Here is a 25884-nt window from a genome sequence, read left to right on the forward strand (position 1 = left end):
CTTGAGTTCTGTCCATAAAGGTTAAATAGCCAGTTCCTTCCACGTATGTACCCACGTGAACTAGACGTACAGGACAGCGTAACCAATAGTCTCTTTCCCTTTATGTCGAGCAGCTTCAACTATATTTTTCCTTTCACGACGTGTGAGGTGCAATTGAGCATGCTCTTTTAGACGATATTATTTATTTATTTATTTTTATCTACATTTGTACTCTGCCCGAGGTTTGCCCTTGATGTGGGCATTCTGGAATTTGTCCCTAATCTGCATCCTTAAGTACGTATAGGCCTGACCTTCCACAATAGGCCAATAACTCCTCCTCCAAGTAAACTGACTGATTCTCCCTCTTCTACCTTGCCACGTTTCAAATGAAGAATGTTGTATTTGTCGAGTCCAAAGGACATGCCGATATCATTAGAAAAGGACTCGACAAGCAGAATCTGTTGTTTCAGTGTAGATCCTCCATTGGCAGTAAGTTTAAGGTCATCCATGTCAAGGAGATGAGTAAGGGGTGTTGGGGATCTGTGCGTAGGAGGTCCCGGTTGATAACCTTCCTCTTTGCTGAGCAAAAAGCTTAAATGATTAGTGACGGGCTAAAAGCAAAGGGCTAAAAGAATCGCCTTGAAATATTCCTCTTCTGATAGAAATGGGTTCTGAAGTCACCAACTGCCCCATACATCTCAAGTTGAGTTGACCAGCAATTCATAAAAGATTTGAGTAAAACAAGTAGTCGTTTGGGAAAGTCAATACATTCCAATCACTTCAAAATCCATTCGTGAGGTACAGAATCATAAGCTTTTCTGTAGTCTATCCAACACATTGAGAGGTTACGGTGGTAGGTTTTAGCCTCTTCAAGGATCATTTTCAGACTTAGTAGTTGATTCATACAACCCCAACACCCCTTTCTGGCTCTTTTCTGCTCCATGTAAATAATGTCATTGGATCCGCAGTATGATGACGCAAGATCTGTAAGACATCCTGTAAATATGTTGTATTGTGTATTCAGACAAGTAATAGGGCGGAAGTTTTTGGGATCAGTCAAATCACCTTTCTTTGGGAGAAGTATTGTTCGACCCTTGCACAACCAAGGCGGAACATCCCCTGTATCCACAAGAGAATTAAAACAGTGAAGAAATGGTGTTTGGACACAAGGAAACAGTTTCCAATACCGGTTTCGAATACCATCAAGTCCTGACGCCGTATTACATTTGGACTTTTTAATTACATTTTTCAGGCAATGGTGATTTTATTTTTTCGTCTACACAATCATAATGACATTATATTCCTCTACCCATCGTTCCCCGAGGTTACAGATGCTGGGTATAGACCACAGCTGTTTTCAAAACCTTTCACTGGAATCTATAGCGGGTCATATATCATCACTGCCATTGGATATATTTAGTTGCCTGCAAAATTGCTTTTCATTAGATTTAAACAATTTGTTTTGTCTGAAATTATTTTTTTGTCCCACTTTCTTTTTCTTTCTGTCCACACCTTTAATTTTGCTTTCAGAGAATCAAGAATTTGATTAAGAATCTTCTCTTTTGTTGTCTTGTATTAGGTTTTCCAAATTGATTTTTGCCGTTTTGCCCCGCCGAACGTAATTTTAGGCAAAGTTCTATCCAGGACATGTCTTTCCTTGTTTCATTTAGTTTAATTTGGAACCGGTTTTCCTTTGGAAGATTTTGTTTATTACCCTTTTGTGGTTCATTGTCTTTGGAAACTGTATGGAGTTCCCCCAATGTTCGAGCAGCAGCATACACGCAACCGTTAATGTCATGCAAAGAACAGTCCGCACTGAGAGTGACAGTAATGATTTAATTTAATTTATCAATTTCATTCTGTGGATTTATTAACATTCTCAGTCGGTAAATCACAGATTTGATTATAGAATGACATAAACAAAATATACAAAGGATCATTACTAAGACCATTGACAAAAGAAGGGTCGGAAGAGGGAGAAAACTCAAAATCTTCGGGGCAACCATCAGGAATTTCATTTTGTGAGCCCATGTGTGGCTCATTAGTTGACAAGGTCATCAGGTAATTTTGGGAGAATAATGCGAAAGTTCATTTACAATTTCGGGTCTGCTACTGTTGGAACTGAGGGTTCATGCAAAGGCGCCTGACGAGTGTTGGCTCTTAGCTCACCAGGTTCACGGCGCAAATATTATTTTAGTGGCCGGAGCTGGTCATGGATGTTTTGTTATGTGAGATGTGCATACACTGGCATGGCTTTGTCCCAATGCTGCTTCAACAAATTGCCATGTACTCGTGGTATTTCTGGCCACCCTGTTGCTTTCGCACACTTACGTGTGGACTTAAGTTGTTGCGTCCAAGATATTCTTGGGCGGGTTCTGTGCCTCCCCCTGGGGCAAGTCTCATCTCCAGTTTGGTTGGTTTGTATACCGGAGGGAGGCTGACTGGGCTGCCGAGTTGAAAATTGAATGTTTTCTTGGCTTTCTGTATCCCAGTTTTGAACCAGTTTCATGGGGTTAGCCCCAATGGGTGATGTACGTTTAGTTCAGGGGAATAAATCCTGCTTATCTAGGCCCACCACTGAGAGGCATACATCATCTAGCCATTATTATTATTATTTACAGATTAAAAATATAAAATGCAGCAAAGAGGGTTCGGGTGATCCTGGCGCATTCAGGCTGGTTAGGGTCATCATTAGCTTTTGGCCCTTGCCCCCTCTACAGGCAGCCCAGACAGCGAATGGGACTTCTCCCAGGAAGCGCTGCTTGGATAAACCCACCCAGGACCTTTCGGAGAATGTGGAGACTCCATAACTCTGCAGCCTTCTGCATTACCCAGATTGTCAGAAGGGCTGTATTCCTGGTAGCCAATCCGGGTACTCTCCCAATGTCAGGCAACTGATTGGGAGATACCAAACCCAAGGCGCCGAGAACAATGGGGAGTCGGTCAACTTGGTACATGGTATGCAAGCGTGACATTTCGAAAGCGAGGTCTGCATATTTGCCATGTTTTTCCTCAATCTTGTCAATCACAATACTATCAAAAGGGACAGAAAATTCAATGATAGAAATAATTTCATTGGATTAATCAAAACGGACAAGATTAGGTTTGTTGACCTGGATATGTCTGAGGCTGTATACGGGCCTATTCCAAAGGATTTTGTATTTATCATTTTCCATGACGCCCTCTACATATTCCGGGTCGTACCATGGATGGACCTCTGTGTCAAAACTACAAGCATGGCTTAGACGGTAATAAAATGATCGAGCCACCTCTTCATGTCGCTTAAGATACTGTGTCTGTGCCAAAGCTGGGCATCCACTCATAATGTGTTGGACCATCTCATTAAATTCATTACATAATCTACATTTCATATTCACATTTTGATGCAAAATCACACATTGACGGTTTCGAGTTGGAAGTGACTGGTCCTGAGCAGCAAACAGAAAGCCTTCTGTTTCACTTTTCAGGCTAGACGACGTCATCCAATTTAAGGACTCTGCAGGGTTGCTGATCTTCTCAACACAGTCGATGCAGTGGTCGTTCAGAAAGCCTTTTCTTGAAAAACTGAGTCTGGGCCGATTTGACATGGCACTTTGCTTGGTTTACACTCATTTCTGTACCGTTCAGCAGTACAGAACCATTATTTTATTATTTATTTATTTATTTATTTATTTATTTATTTATTAAAGACCAGTCACAAACACCTGCAAAGGCACGTCAATTGTTCACTTGAAAAAAAACACGGGAACATATGCTACAAGTCCAAATAGTCGACAGAAGAATTTAAGATATCCTATTACTTTCAATCATGTTATTTCAAACAAACAAATTATGTTATAGCAGTACAAATGATGTCCAGCATTGAAAATATAATCACCAAATCTCCCATAAAATAACCTCTGATAAAATGAACTATCATTAACATCGAATGTCTCCAAGAGACAAAGGATGAGTCTGATCAATCCTATACCGAGTATCACTGCAATGTGTAAACAGTGGAGGCCTGTTTCAAGTGATAATGGTTTAAGTGACTGTGGTGTACATTCCTATGTAAACATAACAAAAGTGAGTCGGTATATTTAATGTGCTCTTTAGAACGGTCTTCACACGTTTGCGGGCGGTCGGGTGGCCTGGTTGTTAAAGCGTTCGCTCGTCACGCTGAAGACCCGGGTTCGATTCCCGACATGGGTACAATGTGTGAAGTGTCTAGTGTCCCCCGCCGTGATATTGCTGGAATATTGCTAAAAGCGGCGTAAAATCAAACTCACTCTCTCACTCACTTCACACGTTTGCACAAGAAGCTATTTGGTTTCAACCTGACGGTATCCTCGTTCTTCGTGAATTAACAACTGCTCACGTCACCCCGTTGTTATATCCGGTTGTTCGTCGTGAGTTGTTTTACGCCGCTTTTAGCAATAGTCAAGCCATATCGCGGCGGCCTCGCGAATGAGTTACGAATTTTCAACGAAGTTAACACTAAATACAGATCTATGGTTCAGACAATTATATTTTAATATTTCGACGAGTATGAAATTGACGTTCACAAGTGTATATAATTTGAAGTTTACGCGATATACGGCTTTTCCATTGGACGAGAGGTCGGTCACATGACCAGGAAATTGACGTTCATAAATGTATGAACTACACAATTTGACGTTTTTCACGAGACCGTGTTCTTGAAACGAAGCAAGCGCCGACGTTCATACAGTTTGGCCATCACACTGTGAAGGGTCAAACTCCAATGAACTCACACAAAGTGAAAGTCAATTCTTAGATGAACGAGTGATATATAGTACCTCACCTGAGTGTTTTTGTCGGATCGAATATAACAACACGTTTCGATAAAAGTTTAAAAAGTTCAGCCTCTTTATTATGAGGAACACAACGCTTCGGAGTATGTACTTACTCCTTCATCAGGTGAATGATCATTCATAATTTCTCTCCCTTATGTGTATTACTTCTAAATGCCTTTCAAAGACTTGATAAAGGTACAATTACGAGCACAAAGGGCAAGAAGAACCCAAGCCCCTTGGTCACGAACCTCTTCTCTTTGTCCCGATAAAGTAGTCCACGAGATCGCTATCTGCCTTTGAGCACAGACAAATACTCAAGAACCACAGATCATCAGTGTATATAACGAACAGATCACGCAAACGGCATTTCACTTTGATTCAATACCCACGATCCCACTGCTTGTGTGTAAATGTCGAGGTACAAACAGCGTGAGCACTGTATAAGGTTGGAGCACATTATCTGGATATAATGGCACCACACGTGACCCAAATGACGAATGCCTATTGGATCAGAGCCTTTAGATGGCCACACGTGGCAAAACACATTCGTGACCAACGCGGTTTATCCACCGGACAAGCCGAATAGCGACTCGTGCCCCTCTCATGGCCATTTTTGCGACAGGGTTCCGTCTTAGCACAAAGGGGCATACCTAAAACAATTGTCAATTCGTTGCGTAAAGGTTCACATATATATCCCCATTTATTGTGTATATTTCAGATGCATTTTAAAGCATATCTGGACAAGCGGAATTATATAGTATGATTGAACACATTTAACTGTGTCTTGGATATATTTTTAGATGCAAGACATATGTAAAATCAAAAATTATTTCTGAGGGATTCTTTGACGAAGAACTCGAAATCATACGCGCATTCGGATTAGTTTTTCGTATTTTCGCACATAACATTCATCGATAGGGGGACGAGTCTTCTTGCAGGTTACGGAAAGGGCCGAGTGGTGACGAATGGGCAAAACAATGACTCAATATCATAAATTCCCGAAAGCACGACAATCTCAACCAGATGGGTACCACACTTACAGCTAGAGAGGTTCAAACCCAGACCGTAATGCGAAACGAACAAACACACTAACGGCTGAACTATGGTCGGGTTAAAGACACAAGAGTTTAATTTGGAAATCAAAGCATGATAAAAATAGCTTTTAAAAAAACCTTCAATAAGTTTAGTAAGAGGGAAGGCCCGTGTTTAATCGTTAAATGGCGACTCTGGTTGCTTAACCTGATGAAACCATGGACAATATTCAGAACCTTAGACGCTCAAACGGTTGATAAAACATTGCTTTTATCTATTGGTAGACATGTGAAGGGGACCGTGAAGATCCGGGGTAGAATAGGTCTTCAGCAACCCATGATTGCCGTGAAAGGCGTCTATGCTTGTCGTAAGAGGCGACTAACGGGATCGGGTGGTCAGGTGGACTGATGAGGTGAATGATAGAATTTACAGCTCTCAATGGAAATGTTAAAATGGTATAACAAGTCGTTATATTCCTCTCAAACATGTGAAAAATTGTCATTACGAACGTATTTCGAAATACCAAGTTTTGTAAAACAGCAATGGAAGCCCGGATCTGTTTTTAATGCAGTTAATCTTCTGTGATGTGCGCATGTAACACAACACAAAGTCCGGAGTGGCATGGTACGGTCACGTAAAAACATCAGGCAACACAGACGCTATGATGGATTGCAGTTTGCTTTTAAACTGTTAGGATCACTATATATAGCCAGACACCGAGAGCGGGTGTCGTCCGGCTCAAGAGCTGGTATAGTCAACTTTAGATACACTGTCAATTCTTTAATCTCTAAATCACGTTGGCTAAGATGAACTTGCATGTAGATAGCTGTATTTTCATGGGCGTTATTTGCGACAGGGAGTATGCGGATTATTTTCCATAGGGCTATTAGCTGTATTTGATCACTTTTGATAGGAACTGGAAACATGTCATCATTGCTGTTATACAAGCCATGTCCTATCCCCTAGTTTTAACCTGACAACTAATCAGATAACGGTAACTTTGGGTTCGAAATAGGTAATCTAATTTCACAGGGAGATTAAAGAGATGGCGTTGTTGAATTCTGTGTTGGCGGATGCCACTTGTGTATCCTCGTGTTGTGAGGTTACTGCCCCCAAAAGAAGTATTTCTGATTAAGTGTCTAATAACAATTCCAATACACTAAAATTAGGTCTTTCATTTGAGAACATTTATTTCTGTTAGCGCTTAATAACCATGTCGTGTTTATTTTATAGTGATAATGGTGCGAGACGAGTCAATCAGGCGCCATTTTGTTACCGTCACAATATTTCGAACCCCTCCATTACAGTCAAGTTAAAAATTCGAACACAAGATGATACGTCCCATGACGTCGACATTACATACAGGAAGTTTACAAACAGCAGCTAAAACATTAATAGTGCATACGATTGTTCTGAAGCTACATTATCATTGGATCAAGTTTGATTAAAATGTGCAATGGTGAAAAAAAAAAAATTGAGGTATGCGTTCAGCACTTATCGAATATCTTACATGGTGTAGTTAAATTCGTTACAAAACTTTGGCGGCAAGCGGCGAATACCATGTTGTTTTCAGTGGGCTTTGAAGCGTCTACCTTGATTTCGAAGGGCGTGGTGGGGGCACGGGTGGCCCAGTCGTCTCAGGCGCCGCGATTCGCTGTGCAGCGTTGCGTCCCTTGTGTGCGCCAGAAACCTATGATTGTGGGATCGAATCCCGGTTCGCCCCGATTATTCTTGTCAAGACCATACCCGTGCTCGTGGGTTTCACCGAAGTGGTAAACGTCTGAGACCTGCATCACTACGGGCTTTCCACCTACATTAAGCTGACACGCCGTGGAATACTGTTAGGAACGGCGTTAAACCCAACTCAATCACTCACTCACTAAGCGTGTGGTGAGTGGCTCGAGTGCAGTGAGTCCAGTGCAGTGACGTCACTCCTGCATTATCGACATCTTTATTTCCCACACTCGTGTCCAGTACATTGCCGTCACACCTGCATTATCGACCTCTTTATTTCCCACACTCGTGTCCAGTGCAGTGCCGTCACACCTGCATTATCGACATCTTTATTTCCTACACTCGTGTCCAGTGCAGTGACGTCACACCTGCATTATCGACCTCTTTATTTCCTACACTCGTGTCCAGTGCAGTGCCGTCACGACTGCATTATCGACCTCTTTATTTCCCACACTTGTGTCCAGTACATTGCCGTCACACCTGCATTATCGACCTCTTTATTTCCCACACTCGTGTCCAGTGCAGTGACGTAACTCCTGCAATATCTAATTTCTCAAAACATGCCCTCTACAGTGACATGTCTCCACCGATCTCAAAAATTGTCCAGACGTACGCCCTCATAATGTGTCTGCATGAAATACTACATGTCAATGACCGTGATGTATTTCAAATAGCCCTGACCTTTTCCTCCCCCACACCCCTTGTGACTACTCCTGACTGCGTAGTGTTCAGGTCTTCAAATATAACTGTTTAAAAAGCATTTGGTTCTGTAGACAGAAAAACGTAACTTCTGTATGTTCTCCCAAAATGTGATCTTCCTGTAAAAATGTTGAATATGATTCTGTTTATGTATTTATCTGTTACAGAATATGCAAGTAAAGGCTCGTTTTACTGTGTCTTTCAATTGCCCTTTCGGACTAAAACAGGGCTGTGTATTAACCACAATTTTATTTTTCCTTCTTAATTAATGAATTGGATGCTGGTGAGGTGAAATTGGGTTTAACGTCGCGTCAAAGATTATTGCACTTATATAGCGACGTGATACCATGCCGCAGTTTAACATGAATACCCCACTCAGACACACTATACTGACTCCGAGCCGACCAGTCCTTGTTTTAGTCCCTTAATGCCGAGCGCCAGACAGGGTAACAACAAGTACCATCTTTAAACGTCTTTTGGTATGACGCGGCCGGGGATCGTACCCCCGACATTCCGCTATCAGGGCGGACGCTCTACCACTAGACCACGGAGGCGGTCCAAAAAATTGGATGCTGAGTTTCTTGATACATGTCTACGAGGAGTACAATTATTCCCTGATGTACATGGATGGTTTCCATTTTTGCTGATGATGTTATTTTTTTTTCTGATAGAGCAAGTGAGCAACAAAAGCAATTGAATATTCTAGATACGTATTGTTCAGCAGTTAAATATCAACCTATCGAAAATAATCATAAAAGTGGAAATGTTAGATGTGGTATTGTCGTCGTGAAATTGTAGAAGTTGTACCAGAATATAAGTTCCTTAGACAATTGATTACTACATCTTTAAATTTAACATAATTGCCATAAGGCAAATGTTTAATCTTGTTTCTGTAGGTAGACAGAACTGGGCAAGTAATGTCTTGGCTATGCTGGCTTGTTTCGTGTTTCTCATTATAACTTTTTCAAGCCAGATTGGAATGCCAAGAATGGACTGATATGTTATCATCTAGTTCTAGATTTGATTGTCATACACTTTTTAAGATGAGCCTAGAGGCAGAGACAAATTTAAATAAAGCGGCAAAACGCTTCCCATATCCAATAAAGCAGAGTCGATTGTACATGTGTTTATGATTCACTACCAAATAGTAATGATACCAAGTGTTCGCGAAAAGTGAACGTATCTTGCCCCACCGGTGGTACCCATCACAAACACATGCAAAGGGAAGTCAATTGTTCACCTGAAAAAAACATTGGAACTCACGGTAAAGTCAAAATAGGGAATTTGATCGGGCATCATTTTTGTCACTCATGCGTCAAATTTGGAAATGGCCACCACATATCTACCATAAAACCTTTTGAAAGCTTTACTGAGACCTTGAATATTGTAACCTTGATCAAACAAGTTCTGAGCAAGAGTCGTATGACGCTCTTTGAAATCTTTGTAGAAAGAGCATGCTTGATTGTACCTCAAAAGTTGCGAAATGTAAACACCAAAGGCTGGAGCTGCTGGAATATTGCTCGACATGACGGGAAAGTTGAAATTCTCCCTCTTGTCATACAGTCTTGTGGAGAGTGTTTTGTCACTCCGAATCTTTATGTAGAGATCTAAATTTGAAACAGATGAGGCGGTCTCACTGGTCTCCTTTATTTCTAGTTCCCGTGGGTAAATCAGTGGAAGGGAATTGGCTATTTGATTGTTATTGAAAGATATCAGATAATCGATATACCTGAAGCTTTAGTTAAACTTCTTGGCAAAATTACCTTAAGCTTGTTTTGATTTTCTCAGAAGACATAGGAAAGCAATACGTACCAAATTAATTTGTAATTCAACCTTCAGCCCAAAAAATTATTCGTCTAAAAGCAACCAGAAATTATTAATATTATGATTTCTTATGTTAATTTCCCCTATGCCTTCAAGAGTAGAAATGTACTTAAATGAGTGAGTGAGTGAGTGAGTTGGGTTAAACGCCACTTTTAACAGTAATCCAGTTATATCGCGGCGTGTCAGCTTAATGTGGGAGGAAAGCCCCAAGTGATGCAGGTCTCAGACGTTTACCACTTCGGTGAAACCAACGAGCATGGGTATGGTGCTGACAAACCTAGAAACATAATTGGGATGAACCGGGATTCGAACCCACAATCATAGGTTTCTGGCGTGCCCAAGGGACGCAACTCTGCGAATCGCGGTGCCTTAGACGACTAGGCCACCCGTTCCCCTGTACTTAAATGAAACATATGGATCTGTTTGAAAGATGACCCTGTACTGCTTTGCATGCAATTAATGCATGTGGGTCTATGGCCTTTCATACAAAACACTTTTGATTTGCTTTTGATTCAATAAACCACATTCTACTTGGCGCTACGATTTCCTGTGCTTCTTTAACGTTGACTTACAACAATCACAGCGCCCTCGGGTATATTAAATTGCCCAAGATATAATATCGAATCTTTAGAATCATGATTTATTTATTTATCAGTGAATTTATAAAGTAAATATATTAATAAGTGATACAAATTAAATTGTGATAGTGAATAGCTAAAGGAAATAATGGATTGCTTTTAACAGGAAGGCTGAATCCTATTAGCACGGTATGGTCCGGGATAGTCAGCTGTATGATGCCGTTCAATCTTCTATTGTGTGGTTAACGTCATTGTTATGTCAATGACGTGATAACACGAGCTGATGTGAAGGTCCATTACGGTTCGATGTTGGCTGTGTATGGGTTATGTACAAGAACACGTGGGAATGCTGACCCGACCCCCATCTCCCTCGGTGTTCGTGATATCAGGAGTTGACTGTGTGTGGGTTATGTACAAGAACACGTGGGGATGCTTATATGACCTCCATCTTCCTCGGTATTCGTGATATCAGGAATTGGCTGTGTATGGGTTATGTACAAGAACACGTGGGAATGCTGACCCGACCCCCATCTCCCTCGGTGTTCGTGATATCAGGAGTTGACTGTGTGTGGGTTATGTACAAGAACACGTGGGGATGCTTATATGACCTCCATCTTCCTCGGTATTCGTGATATCAGGAATTGGCTGTGTATGGGGTATGTACAAGAACACGTAGGAATGCTGATATGACCTCCATCTTCCTCTGTGTTCGTGATATCAGGAGTTGACTATGTATGGGTTATGTACAAGAACACGTGGGAATCCTGACATGACCTCCATCTCCATCAGTGTTCGTGATATCAGGAGTTGACTGTGAATGGGTTATGTACAAGAACACGTGGGAATGCTGACATGACCTCCATCTCCATCGGTATTCGTGATATCAGGAGTTGACTGTGAATGGGTTATGTACAAGAACACGTGGGAATCCTGACATGACCTCCATCTCCATCAGTGTTCGTGATATCAGGAGTTGACTGTGTATGGGTTATGTACAAGAACACGTGGGAATCCTGACATGACCTCCATCTCCATCAGTGTTCGTGATATCAGGAGTTGACTGTGAATGGGTTATGTACAAGAACACGTGGGAATGCTGACATGACCTCCATCTCCATCAGTGTTCGTGATATCAGGAGTTGACTGTGAATGGGTTATGTACAAGAACACGTGGGAATCCTGACATGACCTCCATCTCCCTCTGTGTTCGTGATATCAGGCGTTGACTGTGTATGGGTTATGTACAAGAACACGTGGGAATCCTGACATGACCTCCATCTCCATCAGTGTTCGTGATATCAGGAGTTGACTGTGAATGGGTTATGTACAAGAACACGTGGGAATCCTGACATGACCTCCATCTCCATCAGTGTTCGTGATATCAGGCGTTGACTGTGTATGGGTTATGTACAAGAACACGTGGGAATCCTGACATGACCTCCATCTCCATCAGTGTTCGTGATATCAGGCGTTGACTGTGTATGGGTTATGTACAAGAACACGTGGGAATGCTGACATGACCTTGCTTTCTCCGGCTGAAAGTAGATTAAATATTGTCGGTGACATACCAACCTGACCACACTATTACGAACGTCCTAACAAGTAAATGTTGTTTACAAACCCATATTACTGACCTCAGGTAATTCACTTTGATGTGTCTCCTAATGGACTATTTACCGTATTTATTGGATGTAACGCTGAAGGCCTGTCAGATGAGTCGGACTTGACAGTCTAGCCAAAATAGATTTGATCAAATTTCTGCTCGCTTTAACAATCCGTTTGAAGTTTGAATATTAGCGAATACTACTATAATTGTCCAAATATACAGTTTACTTATTCCATCTTCCTCTGTTCATGCATGCTGCCAAACAGACTTGTGTCTCGTTGTATACTCTTTAAAGTGTGGGTCTCAGCACCTAATGAAATCACGTTATGCTAATTGCTGCATCTGACGGAAAGAAGGGACACTTGTAGTCGACTGTCTGCTACAGCACTGGCATTAATATGTATTGTAGATCACAAGGTGTAATTGAAATTCAGTAGAATAGGACGACTGGCCTGACTAAAACAAGGAAGATACAATTTCCATGGTGATGGGATTCTACTTGCATCATGGCAAGGTTCTCAGATGATGATTGACTGGTCATGAGGAAGATGCACAGATTCAGCCAAAGATTGTTCCTGGGTCTGTAAGCACCATCAATGCTTGTGGGTGTCACCTGTGTCTTTGAGCTGCGCCACTTTGAGTTGCCCCTCACTAATTAAGCTGACATACTTGATACATGATAACAGACTCACGGACTCACTCACTCACGCACTCATTCACTCACTCACTCCAAAATTAAGGACTAGATTAATGGATTGTTGGGTTAAAGCATTGATTAATTGATGGGATGAATTCATTGAACAGGTTGGAATATAGATACCTGCGCTGCTAGTTGGACAATGCCTGGATAGATGTGGGTTGATGGGGGGAAGTTCCATACATAAGTAAGCACATACAAAAGTGAAAGAAATGGATGGTTGAACGATTGATTGATGAACGAAAGGATGGTCGGATGATTGATAAGTGAACGAAATGGATGGTTGAACGATTGATCGATGAACGAAAGGATGGTCGGATGATTGATAAGTGAACGAAATGGATGGTTGAACGATTGATTGATGAACGAAAGGATGGTCGGATGATTGATAAGTGAACGAAATGGGTGGTTGAACGATTGATCGATCAACGAAAGCATTGTCGGACGATTGATCGATGAATGAATGGATGGTTAGACGATGTATTGATGAATAAATAAATAAATAAATAAATATAATGATATGGATTGATGAGTGGGTTTGACGTTATATTGATGGATGAATGGTTAGACGTCGCATCGATGATGAATGGTTCGATGCTGTATTGATGAATCAATGGATAGACGTCGTATTGACGGATGAATGGAAAGTCAGACGTTGTATTGATCAATGAATGGTTAGACGTTGGATTGATGAATGGATAGGTTTGCGCTGTATTGATGAAAATGAATGGTTAGATGGATTGATGAATGAATGAATGTTAGACGTTGTATTAATAAATGGATGGATGGTTAGATGTTGTATTAATGAATGGATGTTAGACAATGTATTGATGAATGAATGGATGGTTAGATGTTGTATTAATGAATGGATGTTAGACGTTATATTGATGAATGAATGGATGGTTAGATGTTGTATTGATGAATGAATTGTTGTACGTTATATAGATGAATGCATTAATGGTAAGACGTTATATTGATGGATGAATTCTTATATGCTGTATTGATGAATGAATGGTGATACGTTATATTGATGAATGAATGGTTATGCATTGCACTGATGAATGAATGAATGGTAAGACGTTGTATTGATGAATCGACGGAGTGGCGATATGGCTTGATCCTTGTTGCTTGATGAATCAAATTTGTGTTTGTTGTTTGACGCCACAATATTCAAGCTATGTGGTTGCAGTAAGTAAATAATCGGGTCTGGACCAAACAATCCAATGAATGACATCATAAACATCGATCTACACAATTGGGATACAATGAGATGCATCAACCAAATCAGCGAGTCTGACCACCCGATCCCGTTATGGGTCATGACATTGATAGACACCAAGATATATTGTAGGTGTAGGAATAGGCAGTGTTTCTGCTACATTTTGTCGCTATTGGTGCCTCCGTAGGCGAGTGGATACAGCGTTTGCCCGGAGAGCGAAAGATCGGTGGTTCGATCCCAGACACGTGCACGTCATACAAAAAGACGTTAAAACTTGCGTTCGGCGTTTAGAGGATAAAACAAGGATTCGGAGTCAGTATACTGTGTGGGGTGTGGTCTCAGGGTTAATTTTTTGGATGGTATTTCAGTGGGCTAGCATAAATCGACATACGTCCGGACTAGTACAAGCTGCACCCCGTCATTCCACACATACACGTGCATACACGTTGCAACATGTATATAAGAGCAATAATTTTGAAAGCGACGTTAAACACCATTTCACCGCACCGCACCGCACCGCACCGCACCGAGCCTCACCGCACCGCACCGCACCTCATCGCACCTCACCTCACCTTATCCTATCTCACCTCACCTCACCGCACCTCGTCTCACCGCACCTCATCTCACCGCACCGCACCGCACCTCACCTCATCTCACCGCACCGCACCGCACCTCACCTCACCTCACCGCACCGCACTGCACCTCGCCTCACCTCACCTCACCTCACCTCACCGCACCGCACCGCACCACACCGCATCTCACCTCACCTCACCTCACCGCACCGCACCGCAACGCACCGCACTGCACCTCGCCTCACCTCACCTCACCTCACCTCACCTCACCGCACCGCACTGCACCTCGCCTCACCTCGCCTCACCTCACCTCACCTCACCTCACCTCACCTCACCTCACCGCACCGCACCGCACCGCACCGCACCTCACCTCACCTCAAGCTAACTCGACCCCTCGTCAGCAGCACTAGCCGCATGGTTGGCCAGGTTATGTGGGCAGTAAAACACTGATCCTCATTACTCCAATCAGTTTGCGTGATAGCCGGCTATCGGAGTGCCTACATCGACTGTCATACAGAACAAGCCAGCGGCTCCCGTGAAAGATAGAACGCTGACAAATCCCCTTAACGATTAACAAAACATTTTACTAGATTCCATGTGACTTGAGACAGATTTATTCAATTACAATCTTCACAAACGCTTTTGAAAACGTTCCGTGGAGCTGACATTTCATTCCGCTGTGTCGATGTTTAAGTTAGTTGTGATTGCCTGGGAGTTTCAGAGAGAGGGAGGGGGAGGGCGAGGGGAGGGACGGGACGGGGAGACGTGATTGGTCGCGGCGAGTGTAGGAACAAGTCTAGTGTATACGACACAGAAAACATTCCAGTGGGCAGTTGCAGGCTAGAAAAGTGTAGAGGCCGCCGACATCGTCAACAAGTGGCAGAGGACACATCCAGCTCGCCGCGTCAGGGCTAATACACAGGGAGGGGAAGACTGAGCGACATCGCGGGGACGGCGTTAGGACGTACTGATCCATTAACAAAGTAGACACATCAAAACCCAACATGATGCAACTAATCAGTAAGTAAAATGAAGTTACTGAATCATTTTTTTCAAGAGATGAAAGAGATCTTGTGACGCCTGTCAAGTTAAATGAGGAAAAATGTTTCATGATTATTGAAAAAAAATATATCATGTTATTTCATTTTAAAGGTGTATGAACAACCAGCAAAGGATACATTAGAAGATAAAATACAGTGTTGCTCAAAAATGAAGCTAAAACAAAAAAGAGAGTTCAGCGTTCATAAACAATGATGATTTTTGCACAGTTTAAAACTCCACTGAAATTAAGAGGTTTTTTTTGTCAGTTTCTTTCTATTTCTTGATCGAAATTATATTTTCAGATATATTTAATATAAAAAGACAATACAAAGGAAGTCATTTTCCTTTTAACCGATGTTAATAGATAGTCAATGGCATCATTAACGCCAATGAGAGGTTCATAATTCCGAATGATAATGTGGACAGAGTTTGTGATGAAAGATTTATGTCTGATAAAAACACATCGATACCACTGTCATTGTTGTCGAAGTGGGATTAAACATTGAAAATTATCGGAATGCATGATTCCATCCTGATAATGAGGCTGCACTGTGATGAGCGCTGACATTGTGTATCCTGCGAGAGAAACGGATAAAGGAGTAGAAAGCGCTCTCCTTGACTCTATGACAGGATCATCAATTTGAGTTACGCTTTTGTCTCTGCTGCTATCCAAATACTATCAGTAAATCGTCAAGGGATGCTTATATTCTCAAAAGTATCCAGGGATCTGTTAAAATTGTTTGGAATTGAAATCATCAATGGTTTTCATGCCATTCACAAAACCCAGCGTGTGATGTGTGATTAATGAGAAACCAGTGCTGGAGGACCTCAATCTGGTTCATCCCTCCTATACGAAACTTAATACATTATTCTCATGTGCATATCACGTTTACATCTCGTCTCATAGCATTGTGAAAATTGTCATACATTTTAATCAGTACTTTTGAACACAAAATCCAACATGCTTAAAGTAGGCAAAAACCTCTTGATGTGTACGGTTCCTGATCAAAAGTTGTTTGATCACGCTGACAACATTCAAGGCCTCAACAAAGATTTCAAAATGTTTATGGTAGACACGTGGAGGACATTTTACGCATCAGTGACAACAACGAGGCATGGTGCAATTCCCTTTTTACCATATGTCCTGTGATTACTATAGGAGATCTATTGACTTGCCTTTGCATGTGTTTGTGACGGGTGCCTCAGATAGGGCGGGAACACATGGTATAATCACTATTTGATAGTGATTCATAAACACATGCTCATGATATAGTCGGATTCGTGCTCTCGACTCTGCTTTATGCACAGATTTCTATTGAATGTGGAAAGGGTTTTGTTGCTTTTGTATTCACATTCCGAGTTGAGTTTCTTCTTTAACATAAACTTCTTTAAGTTGACAGCAAACCTCGCAAAGCCCTTAGACCGCCTCCGTGGTCTAGTGGTAGAGCGTCCGCCCGGAGAACTGAAGGTCGGGGATTCGATCCCCGGCCGCGTCATACCAAAAGACGTTAAAATATGGTACTTGGTGTTACCCTGTCTGGCGCTCGACATTAAGGGGCTAAAACAAGGTCTGGTAGGCTCGGAGTCAGTATACTGTGTCTGAATAGGGTATTCATATTAAACTGCGGCATGTGAGCTAGCACTATAAATCGTGATCATTCCGGACGAGTACAAGCACACACACACACGCGCATGCAAGTCCAATAATCTTGGACGGGACGTAAAACCCCATTTCACCTCACCCCGCAAAGCCTTTTTCATTTTTTGGTGAGTTTGACAAGATATTTGTTAAACAACAGTAAAATCATTGCCACGTGCCAAATCGAGACGACATTTAACACAAATGGTTCCTACATGTTATAAAAAAATAAACTTAAGAAAAAGTATTTCAAGAGGATGGGACGTCAAGTGTACTCATTTGGGAAACATGCCTTCGGTTTAACACGCGAGCATCATACCCCACACACATTGAATAAAGATGAAGTTTCGCTGAACGTGTTTGTTGGTAGTTAGAGAAATGAAATGAAATAGAACTCATATGAGAGATCATGTTTGAAAATTGCAACAAAATATAGATTAAATGTATTCAGTTAATAAGTGGCGTCAACAGAAGACTGCGATTCCCCTCTTTGGATGCGTCCTATGGCGGTGTTCCGATCGGCAGTGCTGAGTCTCGGCATTTTCGAACTTGAAAAATGTGGACAAATTATTGGCTTATGCTTGCCTTTTCATAGCAACTACCATGAATTACAAATGTCATAACTTGCATGTGCATTTTGCTTTACACTTTTCCTCCATGACATTTTTGAACAAGTGTGAAAACAATGCCGTTTCAGACATTTCAAATCGACAATAGCTGCGTTTTGACGCACCGTATGTCTAAAATCAGGCCACCAACATTTTCCAATAACATATATCCCATTTATATATCGGAGTTTTTGTGTACACAGGTTCAATGAACTACATACTCCCTGTGCGTTTCTTTATTTTTGAAGAGTGTAAGTAACGACACAGAAACTATTATCCATAAAAAATGTCATGTTTTCATGATCTCCCAACTTGCTCGCCATTTGCATGTCAATCGTGTATGCATGTTTAAACATTGCTGAGGTTTCAAAGCCAAAAATAGAAACAAACAAGAAATGGTTATTCGATGGTCATGTATTTGATACGGGTGTATCATAGTTGTTTTTGAACTTGAAGGTTACCGTTTTTCGACGACTGGTTTCAGCCTAGTAACGTTCTGATAACGTTTGTAATTGTTTTGGAAATCTAATTTTCAAGTGTACACGTTCTTTGCTAGGAAGTGTACTTGTATTTCATTCAGTTGGATGTTCAATACATTGAACGGACATTTGATTTGGTTGACTCTCGTTACAGAACAAAGAGACAAAAAATAGTCTTTTCTGGAACCTATGTGCAGGGAACATAAAGGTCACAAGGATAAAACGATTCAACAGTAATCTTACTCCACGCTGTGCAATCGTCATGTGTGTCGACAAGTAATATAACATTACAACAGGGATGGTTAATTGGTCAAGGGGTCATTGATGCAAATCACTGTTCAGGGTCCCCTGACCATGAGATCAAAACCCCAGCTTCTTACAAATGACACATAAGGTAGATTTACGTAAACGAATGATAGTTGTGCGGTTGCGCTTGCACCTGTTTCATAATCATCAGTATCAATTTTGTATGATAATGGTTGTATATGTGGTGTTTTTACCCATGGGTATATTCCTCCCGTCATCTCGACATTCTAAACACGTCTACCAGAGCAGACAGAAACTTTGATGACGGCTGTATCTCCATATCGACTTAATTACAAGCTTTGGCTACTATCATTGTCGGTGATTAAACGTGTGGTATTGGGCAGACTTCAGAGAAGTATCAACATCGAATACGAGAATGACACTGATCGAGTCCTTTACTGCGCTATAATGTTTTCTCACTAACTTAACAAACCGACCAGCTCCGCTTTATACAGGCGTGGCGCAATGTACCTTTGTCCGTTTTCGAGTAATTACAATGCAATTCGGAGAGTCTGTACACATGTGCCGCCTCATTGTTTTTCTGCTTAAGTAGAGAAAGGATATTGCTTCACACACCTGCCGGTCGGATCGCGCGTCTAACACATGCTAAACAGCAATACGCAACGGAAACTCTAACGACAACGTATGTTGAGTGTTCGTCAAATAATCCGATCATTGCAATGTGGCACAGAGTCATGAAGAATGGAAAACTGCTTTAAATTGTTTAAAAACAGAAATGAAAGGTTGATTGTCATGTATGTTATGTGCGGCAAATGAAATAGATATTCAATATTGATGCAATACCATTAAAAGTATAATCTTAAGTATTAAGTATTGTAAAGTTTTGATTACAGTAAAACCTTGGTATAAGCTTTAACTACATATACCGTGAATATGATGGAACTTATTATGAAACAGCGTTATGTAAGTTTATGTAAAAGTGAGTGAGTGAGTATGGTTTTACGCCGCTTTTAGCAATATCCCAGCAATATCACGGCGGGGGACACCAGAAATGGGCTTAACACATTGTACCCATGTCGGGAATCGAACCCGGGTTTTCGGCGTAACGAGCGAACGCTTTAACCACTAGGCTACACTATGGTCATCATGGTCCGACATCGACAATTATGGTCTCGAACAATTTATTTCAATAATCATAATATAAAGCCTACAAAACCATTTCCATAGATTATTAATTACAAGTGACAAGTGACGCCTCCCTTTTAGTAACCATAAGAAATCCCTACTAAACGCAGATACCCTTATACAAGTCCGAGCATATCATGGGCACGTGTCTATGAATCACTATCTAATAGCGATGATTCAAGACGTTTGTGAAAAGTGAGCGTATCCTGAGCGACAGGTGGCATCTGTCACAAACACATGCAAAAACAAGTCAAAGGAGTCAAAATAGGGAATTGCATCGAACACAATTTTGGTAACTGATGGGTCAGATTTGGAAATGTTCACCACATATTTACCATGACCCCAGGGACTTCGTGTTAAGAGGTTGAATCGTATAGTAGAATTGATTACCGCCTCTTTGAACAGTATTCCAAATATATCATGGAGAGTTATTTGGTGTGGGAGGAAAGCCCGAGTTTATGGTTATCTTAGACATTTACCACTTTGGGGAAACCCATGAGCATTTGTATGATGCTCACAATCTATGAAACATTATTAGGGCAAATGTGGAATTTGGTTGCTTGTACGTCTAAGGGACGTAACACTACATAGCGAATTGCACCGCCTTAGAAGAATGGTCTATCTGTGACCCTTTATGTTTAGAACTGTATTCCGTTTTGATTAGGGGGCGGTCGGGTAGCCTTGTGGTTAAATCGTTCACTCGACACGCCGAAGACCCGGGTTCGATTCCCGACATGGGTACTATGTGTAAAGCCCATTTCTGGTGTCCCCGCAGTGATATTGCTGGAATATTTCTAAAAGCGGCGTAAAACCACGCTCACTCACTGTTTTGATTAGGATATATTTGTTATGGGTGTATTTCGCCACCTAGAAATAAAGGTTTTCAATAATATGGCATTTTTGGAATTAAATTCATCTTCGTCAAACACACACTAAAAAACATCGGCAAAGTATCTCAAAGCATTGGTAGATAAGATGTTTTTTTTCCGAATATCATCGAGGTTTCGTTATAACAAGAGTTACATTTATTTCCATAAGATTAAATCAAATTTTATGCAGTTACTAACACGCCTGAAAATGACTGCTAAATATCATTAAATGTTTTCTTGAGACATCCAAGGCGTGTAGGTGTCAGACACTGTCACAGGCTAATTGTGTGACGTGGATGTGAATGGTGCAACAAGCGAGGGAACTTGGAGATTTCTTGTATAAAGGTCAACATTGCTCGGTAGACGGACCGACATGCATTGTCATGTCATGCCCAGTAATCATATTATCGTAGATAAGTGTTATAATATGACACTAAGTGATCTTACGACACTACATGTGTGTTCTGTAGATAGACATGGGGGATTATGAGTAGTCGCAAGGATTTAACGAGAGTAAGCGAATTTAGTCTAACGCCGTTTTGAACACATTTTCAGTTAAGTCACTGCGTGTTAGCGTGATGTGGGAGGAATGACTAATTTGATGTGGGTCGACGTTCAACACTTTGTTGGGACTAGAACACATGATCAGTGGTGCTTACTCTGCAAAACACAAACACTATGGAACGATACATAAGATTAATAATAAATATAATAAACAAAATGGACAAAACCCTTTCCATATTCATAATAAATGCGCGATTCCAACTATATCATAAGCATGTGTTTATGAATCACCATCAAACAGTGATGATACCAGGTTTCGCAAAAAGCTGAGCGTATCCTGTCCCACCGGTGCATTCGTTGCAAACACATGCAAAGGCAAGTCAATTGTTCACCTGAACAAACACGGGGACATATTGTTCGAGGCAAAATTTTGGAATTGGGTCAGACATATTTGTCACTGATGCGTCAAAAAGGTTTATTAAAATGATCTGACCAAACAAAATTTAAAAGTACAATACATGTAGTTATTTCATAACTAGATTCGTAACCGTTGATCGTGCCGCTAGCGCTTTGCCAAAACAGAACTATAGTCATTGAAGGCCAAATGAAAATGTTACTTATAATGATTCAGAGCGAGAATATAATGTTTGTCATCTGGTTTGACGACAAAAGAAATTTACAAAGCTGTCAACAAAAGAAATCAATCGATGTCAAGAAATGTCTTCTAAAAGTAAAGTCCATTGTACGATTCCGACTATATAACAAGCATATGTTTATGAATCACTATCAAATAGTGATGCTACAAGGTGTTCACAAAAAGGTGAGCGTATCCTGCCCCACCGGTGGCATCCGTCACAAACATATGCAAAAACAAGTCAATTCTTCACTTGAGTGAGTGAGTATGGTTTTACGCCGCTTTTAAAAAAGATGAGACATAATTTCTGTCACTGATGTTAAAATCTGGAAATGTCCTCCACACATATACCATTAAATAAAAATCCTTAAGTGTTGTAACCGTGACCAAAAACATTTTGAGAAAAAGTCCTTTAACGCTCTTTGAAAACTTCGTTTGTACCTTAAATTTGTGAATATTGTCTGGTTCCCAGTAAGAGCACCGAGATTGTCTGCTTCCCAGTAAGAGCATTGAGATTGTCTGGTTCCCAGTAAGAGCACTGAGGTTGTCTGGTTCCCAGTAAGAGCACTGAGATTGTCTGGTTCCCAGTAAGAGTACTGAGGTTGTCTGGTTCCCAGTAAGAGCACTGATACTGTCTGCTTCGCAGTAAGAGCACTGAAATTGTCTGGTTCCCAGTAAGAGCACCGAGATTGTCTGCTTCCCAGTAAGAGCACTGAGATTGTCTGGTTCCCAGTAAGAGCACTGAGATTGTCTGGCTCCCAGTGGAGTAGCAATACAAATGTCCGGATTAAGGAACCAAGGATATGACGACAATGGCAATTCTTTATTGCGTGACAAGTGATTCCTTGTACCTGTGAAAGAGCTAAGTGAATAATAAAATAGGATTTGATATACACAACCCTTAAGTTAAAAAGCGAGACAGGGTTTAACAATCCATTAAAAGACGAATGTTATTTGGGGTTAACGTGGCAAAAGGGCTCATCGACCAGAAGGTAGGATTGTATACACATTACTTAAAATGGTCTGGATCAGTTGCAATTCTATCAGACAAGTTTATTACACGTTATTTATATAAAATGGTAATTTTACTGGACAATATTATTTTGTTAAGACGTGATTGATGAGTGCCAGAGCTCCATACCGACACGAAACAAAACTTTAATTTAATTCTATTTCATTTAATTTGATACAGAGAAATATTCCCATCAATGATCGCCCAAAAGGTGGGGTTCTCGGATCTAGGGGGTCCTGACTATCGAGATGTCCGTTTATGTAAACAGTAAACTCAAAAATAATTCTGCTGATAAAGATTTCTTGCTAACTAAAAATTGATAATAATTAATCAAGACTGTATGATTATGATCAACAACTATTAACTTTGTACACGACAAACCTTTTTTCAAGATAGACCAAGGTTGCTTTATGCTCTATTTATGCGTATCTTGGAAAACACTCTTGAATATACAGTAAAGTACGGTTATAACGAACTCAAAGGGACTACTAATTTTAGTTCGTTTTAACCGTAGTTCGTTATAAGCATATATACAGCATAACTACAGCAAATAGTCGAGACCAAAAAAGTAGTTCGTTATATCCGTTAGTTCGTTATAAGCGTGTTCGTTATAACCGTAGTTTACTGTAATGCCATCTCTTGAATGAAAATATTAATTTCTAAGTATCTTAACGGAACACAATAACTGGAAGGAGTTGAAGGTTTTAATTATGAAATTAAATACAAAATTAAATCCCAAGAAAACCCCTGAAATTCGTCTTCAAACAAATTAAACAATAGTGTACTTCAGAAACATAATGGCAGTTTGATTCCTGAGTTTCTAAAAGTCACAATATGATCACAGTTGTTTATGGATTCGGTTTTATGTTACAGTAAACTACGGTTATAACGAACTCAAAGGGACTACTAATTTTAGTTCGTTATAACCGTAGTTCGTTATAAGCATATATACAGCATAACTACAGCAAATAGTCGGGACCATCAAAGTAGGTTAGTTATATCCGTCAGTTCGTTATAAGCGTGTTCGTTATAACCGTAGTTTACTGTAATTATACGTTGTAGTGTAATATCACTATGAAAAGTTGACAAGATCTGATAACGAGAGGGTTAGGCGAGAGGGCACGACGGATATCAGTGATTTGTTCAATACAAAGCTGCTTAAACAAACAGGCAGTCGACAGACAATATTTCCTAACAGTGTTCCCCAAATGATTTCACCGTGAAATAAAGCCATAGACCAATTAACCTAGGGTAGTATGAGACAAGAATACTTGGCAATCACTTTGGGGATTCGCATCTAACTAATGTTTATTAGAGGTACGTAACAAGCATATATGAGATACTGGTTGGTGTTTATTTGTATTGCCCTACTTACTGTTACCGTATTACTTCCAATAACCCGTGGTTATTATCAGTGAAATCAATTAAAAATGACCAGGATGGTATCTTTGAAATACAATCTCATTAAAACTGTAAAAAAATTATGACAGTAAAGTCTCGAAGGATTTCAATTGAATTAGTCTACAGTACGTAAATATCGCTCAGAATGCCCCGTAATAACCTTTTCGAGGTTACATGATTAGAAAAATTTAAGACATTAGGACTTCCATTTTCGTGATATCGCAGACGACGCTCTGATTAGTCGACGGAATTGTCGTCTTGTAACGGGATGTCCCCAGGCCTTTGTGTAGCGATAGCTAGCGCTGGGATTCGATGTTGATGATTTAAGATTTGACCTTCACTGTGTGTGAGTTCAGTGGAGTATGAACGTTCATAGAGTGAGGGCCAAACTGTATGAGTCGTATATCCTGTAAACGTCAAATTAAAAAATTATGTTGCTTTCAAATATAAAGTCATACCATTCCAGCATATTTATGTAAGACAGGCGATCATAAAACAGATGGAACTTCTATAAGGCCGATATTATTGCTTTCGAAAATATTAATCTATTTTTTATTATATGAAAATATAAATAAACGTATTTGTAAATGAAAGAGGATGCCAAAAACGCATTCAGCGTCCTGGAAGGATGTCCAAACTGGCCTCCGGTGCTGTGGCCAGTGTTGGACAAAGGTTTTTTACAAAATTCAAATTTTTTATTCACATGTACATGGGTATGTACTAAGGAAGAGAAAATGAATTTATTTTTCAAAAACTCAAAATTAAAGCTTTATCGCCCATGGTCAGTTAAATATTAATGTACATAGAATTTTCATAATCTGTTTGATTTTATTTCGCGAACACCTGGTGTCACGACTCATTTTCAGTAATAAATTCATATACTTCGAACACTCTTTTACGCTCAGTGGAATCTGTTTCGGCAGATGATTGTGATTGATTATTCCTCTGGCGTTGACGCCTTATATTTACCATAGTAATGTGAATCGTTTTCTTCTGTATAAGGTTTTGGCAAGCATTCCTGGACGTTTCACCAAATAGTACCTATGAGGGTATCATAGGCAATAAACAGCCCACCTGGTGATTTACTGACGGCAGGTTATTGTAATATTTCCCTATATGGCAGCGAAGAACAAGACAAGGTATTGATTGAGATAACTTAGTCTCTTTTGAAGTTTCAGTAAGTGTTTGTCTGGCGATTCATAATATCTAAATCTATGGTTTTATTATACTCAGTTGTGTATATGTGACAGGTAATAAATAAACTACCACTGAGAAGCTGCAAAAAGATCTTTTCGTTGTCGTCAATCAAAATTTTACTATCCTGTTGCAATATTCAAATGAGGCAACATTGCGACCTGGCCTCATCATGAATAAGACCACGCTAACATTTGGCGACCTTCCCTGTGGTGCAAAGAGCGTTTGTGACGGCGGTCTGCAAATAATCGAGTCTGGACCAGACAATCCTGTGATTTTCCGGAGAGCGGAAGGTCGGCAGTTGGAACCAAGGCCATG

General features: G+C 40.6%; 1 protein-coding gene across 2 annotated transcripts in view; it reads left to right on the forward strand.

The window, feature by feature from the left end:
* Positions 1-25884, forward strand: part of LOC139465295 (HCS2 neuropeptides-like) — a 61217-nt gene that overhangs the window by 25333 nt on the left and 10000 nt on the right. Inside the window, exon 1 of one of the 2 annotated variants that reach the window (XM_071246977.1) lies at positions 15572-15753. The exons of the other annotated variant lie outside the window; for it this stretch is intronic. Coding sequence (XP_071103078.1) covers positions 15738-15753 — 16 coding nt within the window. The 5' untranslated portion in view covers positions 15572-15737. Of the gene's footprint in view, positions 1-15571; positions 15754-25884 lie in introns of those variants that run through there. 2 annotated transcript variants of the gene reach the window in all.

The sequence above is a fragment of the Haliotis cracherodii genome, unplaced genomic scaffold (genome assembly GCF_022045235.1).
Source record: "Haliotis cracherodii isolate W230 unplaced genomic scaffold, xgHalCrac1.p SCAF_18, whole genome shotgun sequence".
In the NCBI taxonomy this organism is placed as follows: domain Eukaryota; kingdom Metazoa; phylum Mollusca; class Gastropoda; order Lepetellida; family Haliotidae; genus Haliotis; species Haliotis cracherodii.